The sequence below is a fragment of the Panthera tigris genome, chromosome E1, assembly GCF_018350195.1.
Source record: "Panthera tigris isolate Pti1 chromosome E1, P.tigris_Pti1_mat1.1, whole genome shotgun sequence".
Lineage (NCBI taxonomy): Eukaryota > Metazoa > Chordata > Mammalia > Carnivora > Felidae > Panthera > Panthera tigris.
The window spans coordinates 279107-295800 of record NC_056673.1 but is presented as its reverse complement, the minus strand read 5'-3'; the positions used below and the strand labels follow the sequence as shown (position 1 = coordinate 295800).

The 16694-nt window shown below is 47.7% G+C and overlaps 1 protein-coding gene across 4 annotated transcripts in view; it reads left to right on the top strand.

The window, feature by feature from the left end:
- Positions 1 to 16694, top strand: part of ZZEF1 (zinc finger ZZ-type and EF-hand domain containing 1) — a 100799-nt gene that overhangs the window by 11648 nt on the left and 72457 nt on the right. For all 4 annotated transcript variants that reach the window (XM_042965374.1, XM_042965372.1, XM_042965373.1 and 1 more), the window contains exons 2-6: positions 4970 to 5114; positions 8437 to 8631; positions 10101 to 10272; positions 11113 to 11312; positions 12687 to 12897. In XM_042965374.1, coding sequence (XP_042821308.1) covers positions 4970 to 5114; positions 8437 to 8631; positions 10101 to 10272; positions 11113 to 11312; positions 12687 to 12897 — 923 coding nt within the window. The remainder of the gene's footprint in view (positions 1 to 4969; positions 5115 to 8436; positions 8632 to 10100; positions 10273 to 11112; positions 11313 to 12686; positions 12898 to 16694) is intronic.

Here is a 16694-nt window from a genome sequence, read left to right as displayed (position 1 = left end):
CCTCAGGCAAGTTATCTGACCTCTCCGTGCACCTACAAAGTGGGGCAGTTAATAACTAAGTGCTGCTGCCGCCCTTACGAGGGATAAGTGGTGTTACGCAAAGTGCCTGGAGTTTAGGGATGCTCAGATGTTCATTCGGAGCTTCCCAAAGCATATGTCCTTCCCCGTGGGACGGGCTGCAGTTGTGCTGATGCCCTCAGACCTCGAGGCCTTATTGTGCCCTGCCGGGGCCAAGTGGGGAAGGGCTGTGCGCGCTGTGGTTGTCACATGGTGGGGTCTTGGGGCAGACGGAGGCTGTGCTTCTGTTCTGTCTCCCTCCACGCCCATTGGCTCCGAATTTATATCAGGCTTGTGTTCTCATTTCCTGATATTTAAAAATCCCCCTCGATGCAGATTGTCACGTCACTGCCATTAGCAAACACTTACGCTTTCAGGTCTTATTTTGCACACACACATGTGTTTTCATATTTGTGTGTCTGGGGCTTTGTACTAATGTGCAAAGTGTGTATGTTTGGTTTTTTAAAACTAACGTGAGACTGCTCTCGGATATTCTTCCGTAGCCTACTTTTTCAGTCCGTGGCCTTCACCTTTGCATGTCAGTTCATGTCTGTGTCATCTGATGTCCATATTCACGCCTTTCCGGTTGTCCCAGAACTCTTATTTATGGTTGATATATCCAGTGTTTACAGAGGAGGAATATGACATGACTGAAAAAGCTATAAAACTACTGATGCATTCTATCCTGTGCCTGAAGCAGACGCTCAGAATTTTTGATTTTCCTTGTCATCACTCACGCGGCATAGAGCCCATGGGTCGTCCGCGCCCCTACGCAGTGTCTCACTGTCCCCGAGTTGTCACTTGGCCCCTGCAGCTGGTGCTGGTAGGTCCCCGAGAGTCACCAGATGTCATGTTTACATTACTTTATGAGTTGTCAGTTTTTAGGCCATCTTATTCCCCCACAGAGTATGTCCTTAGTTGTCCTTCGCCGTCCTGTCCTCACCCACATCCACACACCTGTCCCCCAGCAGAGTGTGTCTGCTGTGTTTAGTTTGCTCTCGGTGTGTGTGTTATTAAGGTGACATGAATCGTGTGTGTCCCTGAGCCGTTTATTCCACTGCTGCTTTTCCTTATATGTCTTTCCTCCCACGTTAACAACTGAATTGGTGCTTTTTGGTCCCTGTTATTAATTTAACTCCAGATTCTCTGCCAGTTTCCTGAATGTCTTCTAACACGTTCAGTGTGTTCAAGCACACAGGAAGGAGTTGCAGAGACTCATCTTCTCCAGAGCTTTCCGACCTGCCTCATTCTGGACGTGTGCTGTGCAGCACCCCAGGGACTCGTCCACTCTCTCGGTTGGACCCCATTCTTCCTCTTTCTCCGTGTGGTCTTTATTCAGGTGACCACACCCTCTGGTCGCTTTCTGACTAAGGGAGCATGAACTAGTGTGTGTTTTGAGAGCCTTGTGTGTGGAAGAATGTCTTTTTCCACTCTTTCACAGTTGGTGGTATTTTGGCTACATGCTGACTTTGGGGTTAGAGAGGGCCCCCCCCCCCCCCCCTTATGTGGAGGGCCCAGCTCCCATCGCCTTCCATCTCCCGGCATACCTGCGGAATTAGCCTCTGGTTCCCGACCTCTGATATGGACGCTGTGTCTCCTCCCTGCAAGTAGGAACTTCTCTGCTCGGCGACGTGAAGTCTCAGTACCATGTGCCTTTATCCACCTGTAGGGTATTCAGCCTCTTCTGTTTCAAAACCCACATCCTTCAGTTTGGGGAAATCCCCTCGAATCGTAACGATTGTCCTTTCTCTCCCTGTGCTGTCTGTGCCCCTTTCTTCCGGAACTCCGAGTGTTTGGATAGTGGGCTCCTGGACAGGCCTCCTGGTTGTTTTCCTCTTTTCTTTCCCAGTTTCCGTCATTCTGTCTTTTTGCTGTACTCTCTGGGCACCTCAGTCAACTGAACTTCCAGCCTCTTGAGATTTGTCTTGCAAAATCTGTTAAGATTTTCGTTTTGCTGTGATATGTTAACTTTCAGGAGCTTATGAAAACATTCTGAATAGACTGGTTTTAATAGTAGTCTCCTGTTCTCTCATGATGACACAGCGTCTTTTTTATTAGGTAGTGGTGGCTGCTGATATATGGTGGGTTCTGAATATACTAGAACCCACTAGGTTGTGCACTTTAAAAGGGTGAATTTGATGGTATGTGAGTTACACCTTAGTAAAAGTGGTATTAAAAATACCTTTTTTAAAATATTTGTCTGAAGATACTGATGATCACCTTTTTGACGGTCTTGTCTCCTTCTCCTTTCTTTTCTCCAAGTTGCTCGTTCTGTGTTTCATATTAAGCCGTTCCTCAAGCGTCAGTGGTCCTGGGCTGCCCCCACTCACATTAAAGAGCAGGGTACTAAAGAGGTCGGGGCTCCACGCGTCTGGCTTACTGACAGCTGAGCCTCACTGGAAGGTGCTGGGCCCTTGCGGGGGGCGCCCTCCAGTGCCAGTGTCTCCAGGTCTGTCCTCGGGGGCTTGTCCAGCACCCCCAGAGAAGAGCCCCCCAGTGTCTTGCCTGGAGAGTGTGAAACTGGCTGCCAGCACTCGGAGAGCCCTAGAGGAGGGGTGAGTCTTACAGACCTTGACCGTTGGGCATTAGTGCCCTGTTTTCAGTACAGTGTTGACCCTTTCAGCCGCGCCTGGTATTTCCTAGTCCGGAGACTCTGTGCCACGCTCTGGAGGAAATCAGCCCCTCACCCCAGCTTCTGACTGGGGAGAGGATCTGGAGATCTGTTACGTTTGTATGTTCGTTTGCTTTAAACCTGAGAAAATAGAGGTAAGAGTAGAATAGAATGAACTCTCACAGACCTGTTCACCAGCTCCAACAGCTGCCAACTCAAGGCCAATTTTATTTACTCTAAACTCCACCTGCTTCTCCTCCAAATTATTTTGAAGCAAATCTTTCCCGCCACAAATATTTCATTGATTAATCTTTCATTATGTATCTTTAAAAGGTAAGAACTCTGGAAAAAAACACACAATCTCACTGTCACACTTTTCCCTTAAAAAGAAACCCACGGTGATTCCTTAAGATCAGCGTCTATCCAGTCTGCTTTAACTGCTTCCCGAAACAGACCTCCCACTGGTTTCCCTCACCTTCGGCAGCACCCACTGCTGCTGGGTCCTACGAAGGCTTTGGGCCCCTCAGCGCGAAGCAGCCTGTGTCTCCGCTTGCCCGCTCCCGGCTCAGGGGCCTCTTTCTTGCGGACAGTGGTGTTCGCTGGGCGTCTGTCTGTTTCTCAGCTTCCACAGTTTTGTTGCTATTGCATCACACGATATTTGCTTCTGTCTTTGTGCTTTAGGAAAACAGCCCTGTGTAATGTTGTCTTGGTGGGATTTCGGGAGGAGGCGGAGGTGAATGCCTTTGTCGGAACGCTCGTGACGGCTGCTTGTGGTTCGCTCGGAAGCCTTGAGGCCTGGGCCTTCCTTCCCGGAGGCCCTCAGCCGTCTTTATACCCCACGGGCAACCGACGAGTCCGTCTTCGTGAGGAGCTTTTCCCTCTGGCTTTTATCTCACGACCTTAATCCTCGCTGACCCTTCTTGTGACAGCCCGTTGCAGGCACCTGTTCTGCACCCTGAAGACCATGGTCCTGCGTCCGTCCTCACAGGCAGTGTCTTCTGTCCATCACGGTCTCTTTCCTCTCATCCCTCCCATTCCTTTCCCTTTTGGGGTGGAGCTTCCGTAGTAAGCTATGGGTCTAATCAGAAAAGAAAAAGGTTATTTTCTTCTTTTGAACATTGTTTCTTCATTACTGTAGTCTTTGATCCTGTTAACTTTTTGGATAATCTGGCGAGGTTGAGGAAAGGCCAAGAGAATGCGGCAGCTTTCTCTCACACTTTGCTCTGAACTGTCCCCCGTCCTGCACTGAATGCCCATGGTTTTAGACACGAACACTGGGATTTGTTACGTTCCTGTTAAACACTGCATCGTTTAGAGGTCCGCGACAGCAGTGGGTACTTGTATCAGTCATGAAACCTCAGTGGGAAATCTCCACATTTCATGACGGAGGGAAATAAGGAAAAGGCAGGAGTTTGAAGGAAGGGAGAGAATGACCTGGAAAAGAAGGTGGGGACACTCTCAAAGTATTTCAGGGTGAGGGATGTCTGTGCGTGAGTGTATCGTCAGGAAGAGAGAAGCCACTAATGTGGCAGAGACTGAGTTCTGGGGAGCTGGGACAGTCGCTAGGTGAGGGGAGTCTTGTAGAATGTGAGAGGGAATGGTGTCAGGGACACAGAGGGAATGACAGTGCAGGTTAGAAAGGAGAAGGAGACACTTTGCACTCTGATACGCTTTCACTGTGTTGGACTCTGTTCAAATGTTACTTAATCCAGACAGCAGCCTGTGAGTTTGGTAATATTTGCTGCATTTTTCAGATCAAGGAGGTAAGGCTTTTGGAGATAAAGGAATGTATGGACAGTCACATAGCTGGTTAGTGACAGAGCAGGATTCAGACCAAATCCCACGCTGTACCCAGTTCCCCAGATGACCCAACAAGGGCAGGGAGCAAGTGAGGATACGGTTAAAGGTTAGTGAAAACAGGGCTGTGGAGTTGATAAATCAAGTTGGGTCTTGCGTCCAAAGAGTGTTTGAAAGGAAAAGCCCGGCTAACCCAAGGTGTTGCTCTAAGCCGAGGCTCTGATTCTAGCTTTGTGTTTGGCACTTTGTAACCAGTTGGAAAATGTTGCACAGGTTGCTTTCTGCAATTGTTTGGGAAAAGGGGGTTAATCCCATGAAAAAGATGAGAGGGTAACCTTGTGTGTGCACGTAGTATACTTCTATACAAGGCGCCTTACTATCCCGGATTTATGTGGCCTTTGAGTGATGTCAGTGGACTCTTCCTGCAACCACAACAGTGTCACCAGTGGCAAAGTATCCATGATTTGGAACAGACGTGATTTTATTGTATCTCTTGTGTTGCAGGCCTTTGCCCAGTTTGACGCCGAGGGTGATGGTACAGTGGATGCCGAGAACATGCTGGAGGCCCTCAAGAACTCCAGTGGGGCTAACCTCCAGGGGGAGCTAGGCCACATCATCAGGCAACTGCAGGCCTGCTCTCTGGTCCCAGGTAAGGCTGTCATCTGAGTGCCGAAGGCCGGAGGGTGCTTTTGCTGTCCTGTGGGTTGTCATTAGGCAGGCTGAGGGTGCCATGGAATAAACGTGCTTTTCCAGTCGTGTCTGTTAAGCCCACGGTTGGAGTCCGTGTTCTGCGTAGTCATCCCTCTGGGTCCCCAGTACAGCGATGCTTGAGCAGATCTGCCGTTTTTGGGAACTTTTGTCGTGAGCCTGCCTTCCTTAGTGGGTATCTATTTCACTCTCTCCAGAAGCCGTCCCTGGCCCCAGGTGTGTGTTCTTGGTATCCTGCCTTTGTCTTTGCCTCATGTCAGCGCTGTGATTGATTAATTAATCGTTCATTTATCCGTAAATGTCTGTCTGTATTCTTATACTCTGAGCTCCGTGAGGGCGGGGACCTTTTATTTCTGCTGTGTCCTCACATTTAACGTATCTTTGGTAGATGGTAGGTGCCCAGTGTTTGTTTGTTTTTGAAACCTACCACTCTGAAATTTAAGTAGTAATAAAAACAGCATGAAAGTAAGCAATACTTCTTCTAGATTGTCCCTTGGAAAAAACTTTGTGTTTTTGTATGGTTTCTTCTAGGGACTTCGAAGACAGAATCAAAATTAAGTTACCCTCTTTTTTTTCCAGTGAGAAAACAGTTGAGTTGTGAAGGAATAAAACTTTGCTTATCATCCTTGTACCCTCAGCTTGTCTCAGAACTTATCCTACTCTGTGCTCTCGGAGTCCTAACATGTAGCGCAGAGCCTGGCGGGAGCGGCGGTGGAGGCAGGTAGACTTGGTAGGCGCACCGATGTAAATGGGGTTGCCCTTAACCTCTCTGACTTACCGCGGAGGGCGTGCTGAGCTGGGAAAGGACGATGTGTGTATATTGATGAAGAATGCAGCTTTGCGTTCTTCCTCAAGTTGTCTTCAATTGTATAATCTTGGATTTTAAAAAATGTTTATTTTTGAGAGAGAGAGAGAGAGAGAGAGAGTGAGAGAGAGAGTATGAGCAGGGGAGGGGCAGAGAGAGGGGGAGAGAGAGTCCCAAGAAGGCTCCACGCTGTCAGTGCAGAGCCCGACATGGGCTCAGTCTCATGAACCGGAATTCATGACCTGAGCTGAAATCAAGAGTCGGACACTTAACCAACTGAGCCACCCATGCGCCCCTAATTATGTCATCTTTATAGCGTCGTAGGTAGTCCATACATGTTAACTTTTTTCCTACTCTCATGGCAGTTAAAAGTGTGCTTTGAATTATGTTTCGCTAAGTCGTATCTCGGCATTTCCGTATCACTACCACGTGTGGGTTACCAGCACCGGTAACATCGGGAGCTGTGTGTGGACACCTCAAGCAGATGTTGGGGAGGGGAGGAAGGGGCGAAGACCAGGGAACCCACCTGAAATAATACTCAGTGCACCGTTGTTCTGGGAGACCGGGGGAGGGGAGATAGAATTAGAAACACTCGGGGCTCGGAGCCCAACGTGCTTACGTAGCAGGGGGGTGACTAGGACTTTTTACTCAAAATTTTCTATCAACCTCCAGTGTACAAAAACTATTTTCTCACAGTGTTAAGACAAACCCTGGTAAGCTGGACTCACCTGTTGTGGGATTTGTTCCTTGTCGCTCTTTCTGACCAAGATTGGAACTTGTCCCTTTCACATCTCGTTGTGCCGGCGCTAAGCGTTTGCCACGTCCGCTGCCTGTTTCCGCGTGTCGAAGAATGTCCCCGTTGCCAGAGTCTGTCTGCCTTTTCACGTGGGTGCTGGGCACGTGGGTGTGGCATCAGCAGTGTCCTCACGTGAGGGTGGTGCTGCCGTGGAGTCTGCCCAGGGAACAAACACTGCACAAGGAGGGCAGGGGTGGCACGGACTGGTGAGTCTTGGGAAATGGAGCCCGTGTCTCCAGGGTTTGTGTGGAGGGCGTCGTCAAAATGGGCCGCTTCCAGCACATAAATTCTCGTCAGTCTCGTGTTTTCTCTTAAAAATTAGTGCAGAGTTTCATTCCTGAACGTAACCTGTTTGTTTATTATTTTTTTAAATTTTTTACATGTTTGTTTATTTTTGAGAGAGGCAGAGTGCGAGCGGGGGAGGGGCAGGGAGCGAGGGAGACACAGAATCCGAAGCAGGTTCCAGGCTCTGAGCTGTCAGCACAGAACCTGACGTGGGACTCGAACCCGTGAACTGTAAGATCATGACCTGAGCCAAAGTCGGGCGCTTAACCGACTGAGCCCCCCAGATGCCCCTAACCTGTTTGTTTTACACTTAAATAATTTCTGCTAAGACTTTTGGGGACTTGCGCTCGGTGCTGCGTACATGGAGTGTTCAGTTTGTGAAAGTTCATCAGTCAGTACACTTGTAACATAGGTACTTTTTGTCATGTCCAGTTATGATTCATTGGAAAGTAAAAAGAAAAATTTCCCCCAAACCCACGAGTGTATCTGAGCTCTGGGAAGAGGTGCCGTGTTTATCCTGTCTCCACTTATTACAGGGTTATGGGCACCTGTGTTCACTGTAGGTTATGCGGAGCCACGGGAGGATGTTAAACAGGGGTAGACGTTGTGTGTTTTGTGGGTTCGTAAGATCGCTTGGCTTAATGCCGGACAGAGGACGGCTGGGAGAGCCGCTCAGGAAATGTGGGTGGGTCAGCATGAATGGGAGATTTTGAGGCCAGAGGGACGGACGGAGTGGGCAGAGTCCAGGGAGCTGCACTGGAGAGAGCACTGGAGTGGGGGCCAGAGCCTGCACGCCGTGAGATGCCACCGGGAATCGTGGTCAGGGTGGTGGCTGCACCGTCGTCATCATGGTGTCCTGTAGTTTCGTATAAAAACAGTTACTCTTTTACTCACGGGGACGATAAACTTGATCCTGAGCCCACGTTCTGTATATACAACATGTTTAAGAACTTCTGGTTAGTGTTTCGGTGCTTATACCTTTTTAAAGTTTGGATTGAAACAAATAATCATTATTCAAAGTCTTCTAAAATTTTGTTAAACGGAAGGAATTTTTTTTTTTTTTTTTTTTTTTTTTTTTTTTTGAGTGATCTCTACACCCAACATGGGGCTCGAACTCACAATCCCGAGGTGAAGAGGCACGTGCTCCACCACCTGAGCCGGCCAGGCGTCCCACGAAATTAATTTTTAAGTTGAGATTACCACTGGTTCATTTCTTAAAAGTTGCTTAGATTTTTAAATGATCAAAACTTAGAGTATCAGTAAAGACCCATAATGGCTGCTTTTCACTCAGCCAGTCGAGGTAGGCCACCGGCGGGGGTGTGGGAACACTGTTGTGGCGCATTCCTGAATCACCCAAACTGGCTGTTGTCTGCCTAGGTTTTATAGACATATTTTCAGAGTCCAAGGAGGGCCTGGGTGTTCACGCGTCCCTGATCCTGCGTTTCCTGCATCGCAACCGGCTCTCCGGCATGGCCGTCCCCTGCCCCATGTTGGACCACTGCAATAACATGTGCTCCATGAGGGTTTCGGTTCTGAAGGAGTCCCTGGACCAGCTGGTACAGAAGGAGAAGGGTACGTGCACGTGTGTGGTGGGGGCTGTGGGACCGCGTTCTGTCGCCGTTTCTTCCAGATGCGCCGTGAGCAGATCCTCCTCCCCGCCTTCTCTTCCGAAAACTAGAACGGCAGCCAGTCTGTGGCATAAGAATGTGGTCTGCTGGCTTTCTCTGTCTCTCCCCTCCCTCCCTCCCTCCCTTCTGAGCACAACTGGCTTCTCATTCATGTCTCTGTTCAGATGTGACCTCGGGGAAGGCTTTCCTCATTACCCCATCTAATTTAACGCCCCCCGACCCGTACCATTCCCCACCTTCTAGTCACCGTCACCTTTGTCGGTTTAATGGTCTAAGTGGCACTTACTACCTGAAGCTGCAGCATTATTATTTCTTTGCATTTTGTCTGCCTCATTTGTGTCATTATCCTTAACACCGGGCACTGTGCCTGCCACGTGGTAGATACTCTGTGCGTAGTCGTTGAATACATGAGGAAGGCCACCCCGGACTCCCTCCGTGACACCGGCAGTTTGACAGTGTGAACAGACAGGTCCGTGGAACATGATAGAGTCAGGAAGGAGACCCAAGCACGTGTGGGAATATGGTACCAGGTACAGTCAGCATTGCTTTGTACAAGGTAGAGAGGCGAATCGGTCAACAAGTGGGGTCAGGGCAACTGGCCAGCCATTTGGAGAAGTAAATAAAACTAGATTCTCATCCATTCCATTCACTGAAACAAATTTCAGGTAGATCAAACAGTCCAGCTGTAAAGAAACCGTAAAGTGCTAGAGGCAAGTAGTCCTACTCTGTACAAACGCTTGACATGGGACACCTTGCTAAGCAAGATGTGAAACTCAAACTACAAAAGAAGAGATGAATAAATTAGACTTTATGCAGATTTAAAGTTCTGTACAGCCGAAAATATAAGCAGAGTCGAAAGACGAATGATATTCAGGGAATAAAAATGTATTTTGTAACACATCGTGACAGACTTAATTTTTTACTGGCTCTGACCTTGGGCGGTTACTTAACTCTCTGAGCCTTAGATTCCTCATTGCTAAACTGAATTAGAACATAGACAATGTATAGAAAAGTGGCTCACAGCGAACGCTCAGTAAACATCACCTGTTCTGTGTGTGTGTGCGCACGTGTGTGTGTGTGCATGTGCGTGTGTGCGGGCACGTCATATAGCATACAAACTGGTAAGAAGACTTGTGCCCCACGGAAAATAGTTGAGGGGAGGACCAGGCCTCACTCAGAAACACAAGTGGCTTACAAATGAGAGGGTTAAAAAATCTCACACACGATTAAGGAAACGTGAGTTCAGCCTGTAAGGTTCCATTTTCCGCCCTCAGCGTGGTTCTGCTCCCGTCTCTGGGACGCTTATTTTTCGAGGACCAAGGTACCAAGCGTCTTTGTGTTAGGTATTTCAGATGACCCTTTTTTCCCTTTGTGAAAGAGATGGCATGTGATGGAATCTGATTTTCCCTGCAGAGAGCCCTGGAGACCTAACTAGGAGCCCTGAGATGGATAAACTCAAGTCGGTGGCAAAGTGCTACGCTTACATAGAAACGTCCTCCAACCCCGCGGACATCGACAAGATGACAAATGGAGACACGGCGTCATACTGGCAGTCGGACGGCAGTGCCCGCTCACACTGGATCCGGTGGGTGGCGCCACACCAGCTGCTGGGCGACCCGCGTGCCCATCTCATCAGTGCCCTCAAAATTACCTTCCATGCCATAAGAAGCAAGTACGGGGGCTCCTGTAAGATGATGCCGCCGGGCTCTTCTGTCCGTAAACACGGATAATCCCTTTACTTGGAATTTTGGGGGAGAAAGTAGTATTTGACTAATATCTTGTGATACTGACTTCAGGTCTTTTTCGCTAGTTTCTCAGGAAAATTAATATCACAAGGGGCAAGTACTTAGATGCGATCTTACATTGTAAGATCCTCTCTGTGCATTTAATAAACCCGTATGCACCTATCTTGCCGCTGAGGAAGCGAGGGGATGGGATGAGCAGGAACCCGGGGGTGGAATTGACGACTGTCAGCTGGGACGCTTCTAGTTCTCAAGCTTCTCCTGTCTCTTCAGAGGATGGGCTCCTTCCAGTTGGTGGAATAGAAATAATCGTCTTGTTTTCTCATAGGGAGTATATGTGACCTTTAGCCGTCTAACTTACAGCCGAGGGAGTATACTCAGTTCTTTGGATGCAGTTTAGAATTTGTTTCTCAGGTAAAGCGATGTCTTTTAGGATGTTCGTATTGTACTTTCCTGCCTGTATTAGTAGCTTAAGAGGAAACGTAAGATTAATCTTGACCCGAAAGGAATTTTTGAGATGAGAGGTCATACGGACTTTGAAACTAATAGCGTTTCAAGTTGGTTGCTTTTAGGACAGTGAGTCTTTGGTGACATCACAGACAAGGTCTTGGAGATGGGACTTGTGAATGCTGCTGCTTCTGACCTGTGTAAACATTTGCAGTTTCTGCTCCCGTGTTTTCCAGCTTAAAAATGAAGCCAGATGTCGTGCTTAGACACTTGTCCATCGCAGTGGCTGCCACAGACCAGAGCTACATGCCACAGCAGGTGACCGTGGCCGTGGGGAGGAGTGTCGGCGAGCTCCAGGATGTCCGCGACGTGCACATCCCCAGCAATGTCACCGGCTACGTGACGCTGCTGGAAAATGCCAACATCAGCCAGCTCTGTGAGTCAGCCAGGGTGCACCTTGCCCTTCTAATTAAGGGGTTTGGGGTGGAGGGAAGAAGGAGTATTTTTTAGCGGGAAGACTTCTAAAGTGGAGAAACCGTTAGATTCTCTCTGTAGGTTTGATTAGCTACTCGTGATGCGCATGAGAGTCACATTATTTCATCTATTTGGTGTTTTTAAAAGTTATAGAAGCCTTTTTTAAATTAGAAATATTCTTGTTTCCTTACTGTAAGACTACAAAATATAAGCAAAAATTACTCAAAATCCCACCACCCAGGGATAATCACTGTGAATGTGTTAGTGTGGAACCTTCCAGATCTTTTCTTGTGTGTGTGTGCATGCGCGCGTGTGTGTGCGTGTGTAAACGTGTGTACACATGCGCACACACACACCTTTTAAAAATAAAACATAGGGTTGTGGGTGCATATTTACAAAAATGGTGATACGCTTTCCACGCTGGTTTGTAATTCTTTAGCGCGTTGTCCTGCCATGTGTTTTTGCACACCTTTATTTAGCGTTGTAAGAATTTGCCTTAGTTTTAACCAGCTCTTTATTCTTGGACATTTAGGTTGTTTCCATTTTTATAATATTATAACCTTGCGTCACACCTAGCATTTTGGAAATAATCACAATTCTGTGATTTCTTTCCAGGCTTTTTTCATTCAGGGAGCCGGAATGCTTCATGCTTTGTCTCATTTCTTCTAATGCTCTCCTGGGCCAAAAGAAGTGTTCTTACTTTGCTCAAAGGAACTGAGGCCTAGGGAGGTAGAGTCTTTGTGTCTTGCCCGTAGGCAGAGCGGTAGTTCAGCTCCTGGAGTAGACGCTTCCTGTCTCACTGTGCTGGGCTTTTCTCTAAGTTGTGTCCCTTTTAACTTCTCACCTCCTCCTCTCCAACCCAAATAAGAAATTGTGACACCTCTTAAAAGTGAGTCATGCCTGCGTCCCCTGTTTGGACTTGATTATCAGAAATAAATTCTCACAACTGCTGTGAGCAAGCTCCTGTTTTTAACTCAATCGAAATTTCAGAACCCTAGCTGTAGAAGTTTTCTTACCATGGATTTAGTCAGGATTTAAAAAATGATCTTTGTGTTAGTTTTCAAGACACGTAAATTTCTAAGAAACTTTGCAATGGAAAGATTTTAAGCCACCCTTAAATTTACGCATTATTCTTATGACTCCTTAATTTGGTTGATGCTTTTTTGACGAGTTTATTATATGCTAGCTGCGTTGTACACATTATTTCTGGTATCAGAGTTATTTCAGAATTTTCTTTTCAAAATGTGAATTGCTATTTTGCTTTTAGTTGGGAGCCTAGCATTTGCTGAACTGAAGAACTTAATCCAATACTGAATTTGTTGTTTGCGCTTGACAGATGTCCAGATTAACATAAAGCGTTGTCTTAGCGATGGATGTGACACTAGAATTCATGGTCTGAGGGCTGTTGGCTTTCAGAGAGTTAAGAAGTCTGGGGTCTCAGTGTCAGATGCTTCTGCAATCTGGTACTGGTCTCTGCTGACATCTCTGGTGACGGCGTCCATGGAGACGAACCCCGCCTTCGTCCAGACAGTGCTGCACAATACTCAGTAAGTCACCCCCTCTGCTTTCCAACCCTCCGCGGCCCCCGTCGTCCCCTCCCCCTGCAGAGCATGGCACTTAGCAGCCCTCAGTCACTGAGACTCAGCGTTTCCGCCTCGGGTGCCCCGGTGTTTCCTGTTGGTGCTGTCGGCTCCCGGCTGCTCTGCCCCTTGCCCATCGGGGGCAGTTGGTCACGCTTATGTAGCGCTTGAGATCAGATAAGCTCCTTCAGGTGCTGTGTGTCATTTACCTCCTCGTACTGTGAAATGTACACGTAAAACTCCCCAGGTGACAGGTGAGGACCCCGTGGCATTCCCTAGGGCCCATTGCCGGGCAGGGATGTGTCAGGTAGGGTCTAGGCCTCTGGACTCCAGGTTGAGGGCTCTTTTCGCTCCTGATGGAAATCTGTTCAAGGGTGCTAAATGAATTCAGTTTTAAATGTAGAGCACCTTTGAAAATTAAAATGGAAAAAGTAAAGGTAAATTAAAATTGAATTAAAAGTTAAAATTAAACAATTAAAATTGAATCACATTTAAATTAAGAAAATTAAAAGTTAAAAAGTTAAAAAAAAAAAACCTGTGAGGGCACAAAGTCCCAGCGGTAACATACAAGGCAGAAGGTAGTGAGTGACGTGCAGCCTTAGGAGCAGTGAAGTGTCAGAGGCCTGCGTTTAAGTTCAGTGACTGATAACAAGAGACTGTTGGTAGATGTCCTCTCGATGTCTTTTGAGATTGTTGGTTATTGCTGTTAAATAAAACTGCTCAGCCAGTAACACTGCGGGCAGTGCCAGATGTGAAGGGCAGTGTTTGGCCATACTCCTGTCTTGCTTCCTGTTTAAAGTTTTTTTTAGAAAAACGGTCCGTAACTTAGAGAAGGATTTCAAGTGCAATGCAAAGAACTTCTGTTTCCTTCTGAGGTGTTGGAGAGAAATTTGCAAACCTGGTGCCCCATTGTCCCTAATACGTTGGCATGTATTTCCTGTGAATAAGGACACTGCGCTACAGCCATCAGGCCCAGGGGATTGACGGGCACTTACGGCACCGTCCTTTCGGGACTTGTGAGTTGGCCCAGTAGTGTCCTTTGTGGCACAGCGATCCAGGCCAGAATCATACTTTATTTTGTTGCCACGTCTCTTCGGTCTCCGTCAGAGTGGACCAGTTCCTCAGTCTTCCCTTGACTGTACGGCTTTGACATGTTTGAAAATTACAGGTCAGTTATTTGCAAGAATGTCGTTTGGTTTTGGTTTATCTGATGTCTCACGATTAAGTGTAGGTGTTGTATCTTTAGCGGGAGCATCACAGAAGTGATGACGCCCTCTGGTTTCACCCCGTCAGCTGACACGCCACCTTAGGTTGTCCGGTTACTGGTGCTGTTCAGGTCAACATCGATCCCTGGATGGAAGGGTGGTCTCTTAGATTTTTCCATTGTAAAGGGACTTTTTTTTTTTTTTTTTTTCTGGTAATTAGTATTTTGTGAGGAGGTGCTCTGAGACCACATATCCCATTCCTCCTCTAACTTGGTATTGGTGTGGACGCGTGATTCTTAATGTTGTTCGCTGGGTTATAACTGATCACGGTGTTGATGTTTGGATTGGCCCAGGCTTGGCCTGTGGGAACTCCTTCAGTCTGGTTCATGGGTCCTTTGACATGTCTTCATTAACTTGGAACACTTCCTTACTTTCCAGAACAACAAAATACTCCAGGCCTGTCTTGAATGCTCTCTGCCTTAGTCCTGCAGTGAGCCATTTTTTCTGCAGAGTCATCGTCCCTTTTAGCGGAGAATTTAGGAAGTGAACACGCAAGGGACGCCTGGGTGGCGCAGTCAGTTAAGCGTCCGACTCTCGATCTCGGCTCAGGTTGTCATCTCACAGTTTGTGGGTTCATCTGTGCTGATGGTGTGGAGCCTTCTGGGGATTCTGTCTCCGCCCCTCCCCCACTTGTGTGCACGCACACACGCGCACATTCTCTCTCAAAATAAATGAATAAATGTAAAAAATTTTTAAAAAAGAGGGGCTCCTGGGTGGCTCAGTCGGTTGAGCGTCCGACTTCGACTCAGGTCATGATCTCGTGGTGTGTGGGTTCGAGCCCCGCGTCGGGCTCTGCGCTGACAGCTCGGAGCCTGGAGCCTGCTTCGGATTCTGCGTCTCCTTCTCTCTCTGCCCCTCCCCTGCTTGCACTCTGCACTCTGCCTCTCTCTAAAATAAATAAACGTAAAAAAAAATTTTTAAAGGAAAGGAAGAAGAAAGAGAACGCACTGAACTCGTTGCAGGTGGGTTGTGACTTCTCTCCTCTGTCTCCGTGGGCCCCACTGGGAAATACGTGCTTGCACGGAAGTGACGTGCACGTGTGTGTCCATTGTGCACATTTACACGCATGCTCATTTCTGTGAGCTCCCTCCCGTGCTCACTTCTGACCCCGTGTACAGACGACCCCGCCTCTGGTTGTCGCCCTCTGTTTGTGCTTCCCTTATCTGACGCTGAGAAACCTGCCGCGCGTCCTCCCACGTGACCGGGCTCCTGTCTCCTGCCCTCATCCGGACCCTGCCCTCACCCCACTCCCGCCCCAGCCTCTTTTGCAAGGCCACTGCTGTGACCGTCCCCATACGTGTGCCCTTCTTGTACCCCTCGGGTTTCCTTGCTCGGCACCGGGCCACCGTCTTTACCCTACTTGGTGTTTAATTCACACCCCCTGCCAGACCGTCCCGTTCTCACCCTGCTCAGTCCCCACTCCAGAACCCCATTGTGGGCCACCGTGGTGCCTGTCCTCCTGCCCAAGCACAGCCCTGCTTCAGGGACTAAATTTTCAGGAAAGAGAAGAAGGGCTTTCTACCTAACTTTTGTGAAGATAAGCCAAGTGGTTGACAAGTGGAGAAGCATTTTGTTAAATTTAAATTCAAGTTAGTTAACGTAGTGTAGTTAACGTAACCATGGTTAACATAACCATGTAGTATTGGTTTCAGGAGCAGAACCCGGTGATTCATCACTTCCGTATGCCACCCAGGGCTCATGCCAGCGAGTGCCCGCCTGATGCCCATCACCCAGTAACCCCCCCGCCCCCGCCATCAACCCTCAGCTTGTTCTCTGCAGTTAAGAGTCTCTTACGGTTTGCCTTTCTCTCTACTTTTATTTTTCCTTTCCTTCCCCTGTGTTCATCTGTTTTGTTTCTTAAATACCACACAGGAGAGAAATCATGCGATATTTATCATTCTCTGACTTATTGCACTTAGCATAATACACTCTGGTTCCACCCATGTTGTTGCAAATGGCAAGGTTTCAAGGAATGGATATATTTAAAGCTTATGTTTCGAAGAAGCTGTAATTATTAATCTGCAATTACATTTCCACTCCTAATGTCTAAATGTCAGTGATCTAAAACTACTATAAAATTTTTTGGAAAAATCAATGAAAATCAATGAGGAAAAATAAAAAGTATCATGAAACCAAGCGTTTGCTTGTACCACATCCGCGTGTGTGACCTCGGTGGCCTCCTGCATTTGCAGCTCCGTGTAGAGAGAGGGCGAGAGCTGAGGGCACAGTGGGAGCTGACAGCATATTAGCTCTATCGTGCTGTCTCTGTTTTGAAACGTAGAAATAAAGTTGTTTCGGGGATTCTCATTACTGCTGCCGTAAGATGATGGTCAGTTGCAGAATCTTGAGTTATTTTTTGCACACCTTCAAGTTGCACACCTAGCACGATTGCTGGTGCAGAGTAGGACCCGGTAGTTTTGGGTTGTATCGGTTTGTTGGGTAACTACTAGTTTGGAGGAGATAAAGCTTCGGAGGGGTTTCAGAAAGATAAATGTTAGT